General features: G+C 35.5%; 1 protein-coding gene across 1 annotated transcript; it reads left to right on the forward strand.

The window, feature by feature from the left end:
• The first annotated feature begins 820 nt into the window (after window positions 1-820).
• On the forward strand, window positions 821-8,044 carry LOC112028326 (3-oxoacyl-[acyl-carrier-protein] synthase I, chloroplastic). The gene is made up of 7 exons (XM_024060994.2): window positions 821-1,438; window positions 2,840-3,271; window positions 4,908-5,081; window positions 6,282-6,395; window positions 6,516-6,617; window positions 7,097-7,163; window positions 7,269-8,044. Exons 1-7 carry the CDS (start codon window positions 971-973, stop codon window positions 7,334-7,336), a joined length of 1,425 nt encoding a protein of 474 aa, XP_023916762.1. The 5' UTR covers window positions 821-970; the 3' UTR covers window positions 7,337-8,044.
• The last annotated feature ends 208 nt before the right edge of the window (window positions 8,045-8,252 follow it).

Consider the following 8,252-nt stretch of genomic DNA (forward strand, 5'->3'; position numbering starts at 1 on the left):
AATATCATTGTGAGTTTAATTAGTAAAAAATTTTATCTTCTAAAATATAAATTGGTTTGTTGATTTGATCGTAAAGAAGGAACACCGTATGTTCATGAATAGTGGAATTATAAACTCATTTTTATGTTTTGAGGTTCAACAACTTAACATAGGAAAAATAATTATTTAAAAAAAAAAAAAAAAGGCTAAGACAAACAAAAACGTAATTAGTCCACAAACAAATCCTCCTCGGTCACTTCTTAGAAAACATCGAAATCATCGAAACCGAATCCATAATTAATGAACTAATAATAGTAGCCAAAAAAATTTGTAAACAAGTCACACCAAACTCAGCCAACTCAAACCAAACCAAACAAAAAAACCAAAAACAAATCTAGATCTTGTCACTCACTCCAGTTGTAACTAACGTGGCCTATACTTTCTCAAAAAAAAAAAAAAAAACTAACGTGGCCTATAAAGTCCAAGTACAAAACAAAGTAGCTCAACCTCACTAAAACACAAAATTTAATTTGTGTGTGTGTGTGAGATATATAGTTGGCGTTGTAAAAAGTTGCTGTTCTTTCTTCTTAAACCCCCCAAACACACAAAAACCACCACATCGGTATCATCGCCACTACTTCACCATGCAATCTCTTCAGTCTTCTCCTCCACAGTGTCTCCGCCCATCTCCGCTAACCCCACTTCTCAAAAACCAATCCAAATCCCATTTCCGTTTCCCCGATAGATCTTGTCACTCACTCCAGTTGTAACTAACGTGGCCTATACTTTCTCAAAAAAAAAAAAAAAAACTAACGTGGCCTATAAAGTCCAAGTACAAAACAAAGTAGCTCAACCTCACTAAAACACAAAATTTAATTTGTGTGTGTGTGTGAGATATATAGTTGGCGTTGTAAAAAGTTGCTGTTCTTTCTTCTTAAACCCCCCAAACACACAAAAACCACCACATCGGTATCATCGCCACTACTTCACCATGCAATCTCTTCAGTCTTCTCCTCCACAGTGTCTCCGCCCATCTCCGCTAACCCCACTTCTCAAAAACCAATCCAAATCCCATTTCCGTTTCCCCGCCTCTCGCTGCAGCCGCCTCCTCCGCCGCAGCGGCGCTTCCGTCATTGTCAACGTCTCCGCCCCGAAGCGCGAGCACGACCCGAAGAAGCGGGTCGTGATTACGGGCATGGGTCTGGTCTCGGTTTTCGGGAACGAGGTCGATGAGTACTACAACAGGTTGCTCTCTGGCGAGAGTGGGATCGGCCCGATTGATCGGTTCGATGCGTCCAAGTTTCCGACCCGGTTCGCCGGTCAGATTCACGGGTTCAACTCCGAGGGTTACATTGACGGCAAGAACGACCGCCGCCTCGACGACTGCCTCCGGTACTGCATTGTCGCCGGCAAAAAGGCCCTCGTTGACGCCGATCTCGGCGGCGATAAGCTCTCCAAGGTTCACTATTCACTTCCCTCTCTTTTTTTGTTTTTTTTTGAATTATTTCGGGGTTTAGTGTATTTAATTATTGTTAACTTAATTGGGTTTTGATGTAATTCATGGATCTGAACTATGTTCTTCTGCTAATTGTACATTCATGGCAAAATTTTCGACATTTCTTATGTTTGGTTTTCGTGTCTTTTTTTTCAAATGAATAATAATGTTCATTCTACATTTCTTATGGACTTTGTGCTCTGTTCCCATGTCAATGAATTGAATTGAATCAATATTTTTTCTAGTATAATCTTCAATCCCTTCTACTATATATATAAAATATAGCTGCAACATATGTGAAAATATGAACATTCAAAAACTGGGAATTGTTTAATGTTGATTAAATTAACATTTGGAAGTGTGTTCTTCTTCTGCTAACTATTACATGCATGATGCATGGAAAAATTTTCGAAATTTATTGTATTTGGTTTTGGTGTCTTTCTGTTGAGATGAATAATCTTCATGGTAGAGTTTATGTGTGTGTGTGTGTGTGTGTGTGTGTGTGTGTGTTTCACTGAGCATTCATTAACTCATGGTTTTTTGGATTTTACATAACTGTCTACTTCTAGCTGCAACATATTTGAAAATATTAACATTAGAAAAAGGAGTTGTTTAATGTTGATTAAATTAATTTTTGGAGTCTTCTTAAGGAACTTTTTTTGGTGTTGTACTTTCTGAATTTATGTTTGAAAGCTTGTCAAATCAGTTACACTTGTTTTTAACCCAATTGCAAATGTAATTTCAGACGTGAAATCAATTTGATCATAGATAGTCGGGAATTCTAGATTGGAGATGCAAACCAAATTATAACTTACCTTTTTTTTTTCTTTCTTGAAATTCTATCCGTGCTTGTGTGTGCGCCTCATAATTATGTAGGGACTTATGCAACCTGCTACATGACCTTCTATTGTCCCTAAATTTTGGTACTTTGCACCTTCTGAACTAAAGACTTCCATAATTGACTGGCTTTGTAGCTTCAAGGAGATTGAAATTTTAGGATATATAAGGTGAGTGCTGTTTTTCAGTAGATGACATTGCATGTCCGGCCGTAGGAACCCTGTGTTTTCCGGTTTCATGTCTACATAATAGTTTGCTGCTCCTTTTATTCTATTCATGCAACTTAAAAAAGTGGAGAGAGGCTTTATTTTTATGTTGGTAAAATTGCATATTTGAGAACATCAAAGTTCCGTCCTTAAGTTTAGTTGATCTTTCTAAATTCTTAGTCTGTAAACAAATTGTCATTCTATCGTTTTTTTTTTTTTAATTGAAAATTTTTCTCTCAAGGCACTTGTTCCCTTGGCATTTGATTTTCATTTTAGTTTCAGCCGTATACTTACTCATTGTAATTGTTGATATCTGCTGCAGATTGATAAGGAACGGGCTGGTGTGCTAGTGGGAACAGGGATGGGTGGTCTTACAGTCTTTTCAGACGGTGTTCAGGCTTTAATAGAGAAAGGTCACAGGAAAATAACCCCTTTTTTCATTCCCTATGCTATAACCAATATGGGCTCTGCATTGCTAGCAATTGATCTGGGCTTCATGGGTCCAAATTATTCAATTTCAACGGCTTGTGCTACTTCTAATTATTGCTTCTACGCTGCTGCAAATCACATTCGCCGGGGTGAGGCTGATCTGATGGTTGCAGGTGGGACTGAAGCTGCTGTTATTCCCATTGGATTGGGGGGCTTTGTTGCATGCAGGGCCTTATCTCAGAGGAACGATGATCCAAAAACTGCTTCAAGGCCATGGGATAAAGGTAGAGATGGATTTGTTATGGGTGAAGGTGCTGGAGTATTGGTAAGCCTACATCTGTTGTTATGCTAGTTGCATGAAAAGGAGAATTTTATCCACTTAGTTGTGTATGTGAGTTTTTGTTTGTTTGTTTGTTTTTTTGGACTACTTTTTTTTTTTTTCATCAACCATATTCTTCTTTAATATTGGTCTTAGTGTGGGTAAAAGAGTGAGGCGCACTTAAGTGCAATGGCCTCTTAGAGCCTAGGCGCAAAGCGCAAGTGCTTGCTTGATTGAAGTGAAATCAGAAGTGAACATTTCAAAATTTTAATGTAATAATAAATTTGAAAAAATGGGCTTTGTTGTTGTTGTTGTTGTAACAATCAAGTGATCAAATGATCATATTAGTTGAAATATAACATTTTATATCATTCCTTAATTACTTATTTACTTAATGAGTATTAATCAAGATAAGCCTAAGTGCACAATTCATTATATGTTTAACATCAACTGCTAAAGTAACTGAACAATTATCACAGAATAAATTTAATCAAATTTTTTTTTCATGAATGAACTAGGAGTTTTGGGACATTGCAGTTTTGGTACAAAGTAGAAAACTCAAGGGAATATGTGTGAAGGTGGAGGGGGGTGGGCTTTAGTGTATAGTAGCATACCATAAGATTGAGTTTTATATACCAAATCAACAGTTTGTTTCAATAGTATTAAGAATTTAAGATCAGACAGCTACAATGCATATTTCTTTCATTTTAAAAAATAAAAAAATAATTGTGCTTATTGAAAAAACTCCAAAAAGCACACCTAAAGTGCGCCTCACTTTAGAGGCAAAAAGCGCCGTAACTTTGGCTCTTTGCACTTAAGCATGCTTTAAGCGTGCTTTTACCAACACTGTAATTGGTCCTGGGCATAGATAATGAAGGATTGAAATTACAGGGACTAGTAGACAACTTTGGCTTGCTACCTGTGCTTTCTGACTTGCCCATAAGGGAATCCAATTTTGATGTTAAATGCAACCATGCATTGTGATTTGCTTGTTTGCTTAAAATTATTTTGAACTAACCTTGAAGAATAATAACAACAGAGGAAGGTGCAACCCTGATGCAATCATTGTGGGTGCATTAAATTAAAATTATTACAGGTGCTCCTTGGTATTTAGTAAAGCTGGTGACCTATTTGCAATGTAACATTAACTTCCCTTAAAAAGTTATTTTGATAGATACAATAAAATTTTGACCTATGGCCTTTGCTCCATGATGATTGCCTTTTATCATCATGCTAAGACCAATTGATTTTTTGGTGTAGGCAAGGTTCAAACCCCAAATCTCTTGTTCGACTATAAGAGACTTCACCAATTGAGTAAACTAGAACCCACTAACTTCCTTTAAAAAGTTACATGAATATTTTCTTCCTTGTCCATTTTTGATTGATTAAATCACAATAACCTTGCTTTGTATGAATCTCTGTCTCTCCCTCTGAGTAGTTTTAATTTAATGGTAGTGATGACATTTAATCTTGTGTTTTGAATTAATAGCCAAGCCATAATTTGGGTAAATTGCTCATTCATAGTTGTTGGTGTATCTCTTTTGTACTTCATATGTGCTTGGGCTGTGCCCCTATTGCACTATATTATTAAATCATTTACTTTTCTTTTTTTCTTAATTTGTTTAAAATTGCGAGTCAACAGATAATGGAGAGCTTGGAGCATGCGATGAAACGAGGGGCACCTATCATTGCTGAGTATTTAGGAGGTGCTGTTAACTGTGATGCTTATCATATGACTGATCCAAGAGCAGATGGACTTGGTGTGTCTTCATGCATTCAAAGCAGCCTTGAAGATGCTGGTGTGTCACCTGAGGAGGTATTCTCATTTTTTGCCCATATAAATCAATCTTTGTACTGTATGGTGCTCTTTTTCTTTTTAATTATGATTAGGATAAATAACACTGACCTCCCAAAGGTTCGGGGAAATGTTAGAAATCCCGTCCTATTTTCATAAGTGACACTTAACCTTTTGAGGTTTTGATTTATGTAACAAATACCCCTACGGCTGTTTATTTGCCATTACAAATTGAGTCAACGTTTCAAATTAAATTCTCATCCAGAATAACCTCAAATAATTACTTACTAGACTGGGTATATGACAAGCAAATCAAGAAAAAGAAGATAAAAATAATATCCTTTAGGAGGTTAATTGTCATTTTCAAAAATAGGAGAAGGTTTTTGACATTTTCTTAAACCTCAAGGGAGGTTAATGTTAATTTACCATTATTATTTCTATAGAATCTTTTCTTGATTGGGATGTTGTTCTAGCTATCCTGTTTGTCTTGAATTCATTTGCATAATTCCTCTTTTCACCACCTTATGCTGTTTTGCCTCTCTCTCTGTCTCTCTTTTCTCTCAAAATCTCGATCTAATCTGTTTTACTTCTATTTGTGCATGCATATGCATCATTGCATGCATGCATGCCCTTTTTATATATATTTAGTGGCTACTCCCACAAACTTGCTATAACATACTAAAGGTCTGCTAATTTATCCAAAAAAAAAGCATACTAAAGGTCTTCTATTCCATTGTGAGGTAAAATTTTCTTTGCTATGTAGTCAAACTTTATGATACATGGATTGAGTTTGCTATTCAATTCCATTTAAGATTTAACTATCATTAGAATATCATCAAGAAATTCAACTGTTAATTAATTAGGAATGGACAAAAGTTATGGAAGTTTCTGAAATTATATAATTTGTTATCTCAAGTTGGAACTCATTAAGGTTGCTTTAGAGATCGCAGATTGCAATAAATGCTTTGCAATGGTTATGGGAGAATAAATTAGTACTTGCAGAGTTCCTGCATCATAGCTTATTTGCAATGGGATGGTTTTAGCATCATATATATACATATGATATCTCTCCTCTTTTAAATAAAATAATCTTTTCCATATAAAAAGTAAAAAATCTGAATGATGTAAATAGTAATGAAAACAGACTATATATACTTGTGTGTGTGTGTGTGTGTGTGTGTGTTTAAGAGAGTAATTTAAACTAGTCTACCAATTTTACAGGTTAACTACATAAATGCGCATGCAACTTCTACTCTTGCTGGTGACCTGGCTGAGATAAATGCCATAAAAAAGGTTTTCAAGGACACTTCAGGGATCAAAATTAATGCAACTAAGGTAATTTTTCTCCAAGTGCACACTTTCTTTTTCTTCTTCCAAATTTAAGCTGGTTTTATGTAGATGTTTCTTTTGTTCTGTTTTCTGATTGATCTGTTCTTGTCTTCATTTTGTTTTCAGTCAATGATTGGGCATTGCCTCGGTGCTGCTGGGGGTTTGGAAGCCATCGCCACTGTGAAAGCCATAAATACAGGATGGCTACATCCTAGTATAAATCAATTTGTATGTGCTACTTTCCAATCAACACAGAAAAATGTTTTTTGATAAGCACACATGCTTTGGACAATGTATTAGAATCAACCTTCAAAACACAGATACAGCACACTTTTTAGTAATATTATTTGATTGTTACTATTAATGGCTTAAAACATTAGAGTAGTCCGTCTGAGATATTTGATTGGGACTAAATGATTGAGATGAAACATGTGGTTTACATAATTTAACTGCAAGAACTAGTGGAAAGTAGGAAACTTTGGAACTCTACTGCAATCTTTACAAGTCCCAATGGTTTAGAGTTGATTTTTATTTTTTGAGAAACAGGAAATAAATTAAGAATCATATGGTTCCCTTTTCTCTATTTTGGACAACTAAATAAATTATTACTGAGTTTCTTTTTCACACTGCACTGGTTCCATCGTTATTCTTTAAGATTTGGATAAAGGTTAATACAATGAGTGACATGTTCTCCTTGATGAATGCAGAATCCAGAGCCTTCAGTTGACTTTGACACAGTTGCAAATACAAAGCAGCAGCATGAAGTGAATGTTGGTAAGATGCATAAACCTTTAAACACCACGCCTTTTTGTTTCCAATTGCTTTGGAAGCCTCAGCATCCTGATTTAATAACTCATTAATTTTTCATATGTTTTCCAGCTATTTCGAATTCGTTTGGATTTGGTGGACACAACTCTGTCGTGGCCTTTTCTGCATTCAAACCTTGATCATCCAGTCATTTTGGATTTCTTTTGGGAGATGAGCCATGCTTATTCGAGATTTTGGTTAAACTTTGATATTGCGGCTGCTTCTTTTTCTAAGTTTCTGGAGTTGCTGCATAATTTTCAAGCCACATTTAGTTTGTTAATTTCTGTGATAATTTAGATTTGAATTTAAGCTCGAGGATTTCCAGACGTCTTTACCAAAGAACTATCCAATCTATTGGGCTAGTGGTTTATAAGAATTTATTCAATTTTAATTTATTTTGTGGATAGAAAAAAGTGCCAAAGGCGTTTTCCTTCTATTGGAATGTAGATCGATACAGATTCATAAAAATCAGGCGGAGGGGGGGTTTAGTTCTGCTCTAATTCTGTGGATAAGTCCAGAGTAGCTTCCAAGTTCGAACAAGGCGGCACTAAGTTCCTTACATTCAAACCCCAACTTTGTGTTCTCTCTCTGTGGATGGATACAAGAGGCTTATAGTGCTCGTGAAGCTGTTTAATGATCTGTAAACTTGATGGTTCAACTTTGCCATAATGTGGACAAGTATTTTGCTATAAATATTTTTAATTTCGTCTTCTAAAAAAAAAAAAAAAATCTAGCCGGCATGTATGGATTTTATGCATTCTTGGGTCGTGTATAAATTCTGCTGTGTGATCCTTTGTCATCAGAATAAATTGTTGGGTAATCTTAATTAACCTCATAATTGTCGTCAAGTGTTTATTGACTCTTGTTTCTAAAAAAAAAAATGTTTATTATCTCTTAAATCCCATATTTTATTGTCACTAGTACAAAATCATTGGCAAAACTAGTTACTGCTCCGACGTGTAAAATGAGAGTAGTTCTAGCATCGCATAAACTGCTATAACTATTTTAATCGTCAAACTGTAATTGGTTGTTTGTTACTTTCACATGAACCATCAC

This window comes from Quercus suber, unplaced genomic scaffold (genome assembly GCF_002906115.3).
Source record: "Quercus suber isolate HL8 unplaced genomic scaffold, Cork oak 2.0 scaffold_75, whole genome shotgun sequence".
Lineage (NCBI taxonomy): Eukaryota > Viridiplantae > Streptophyta > Magnoliopsida > Fagales > Fagaceae > Quercus > Quercus suber.

What these genes read in the sequence shown, in the direction of transcription:
- LOC112028326 (XM_024060994.2), top strand. Translation starts at nt 971, where the DNA reads ATGCAATCTCTTCAGTCTTCTCCTCCACAGTGTCTCCGCCCATCTCCG. An exon ending in GCGGCGATAAGCTCTCCAAG is followed by an intron (nt 1,439 to 2,839) that starts GTTCACTATTCA and finishes TATCTGCTGCAG; the next exon opens with ATTGATAAGGAACGGGCTGG. An exon ending in TCAAAATTAATGCAACTAAG is followed by an intron (nt 6,396 to 6,515) that starts GTAATTTTTCTC and finishes TTTTGTTTTCAG; the next exon opens with TCAATGATTGGGCATTGCCT.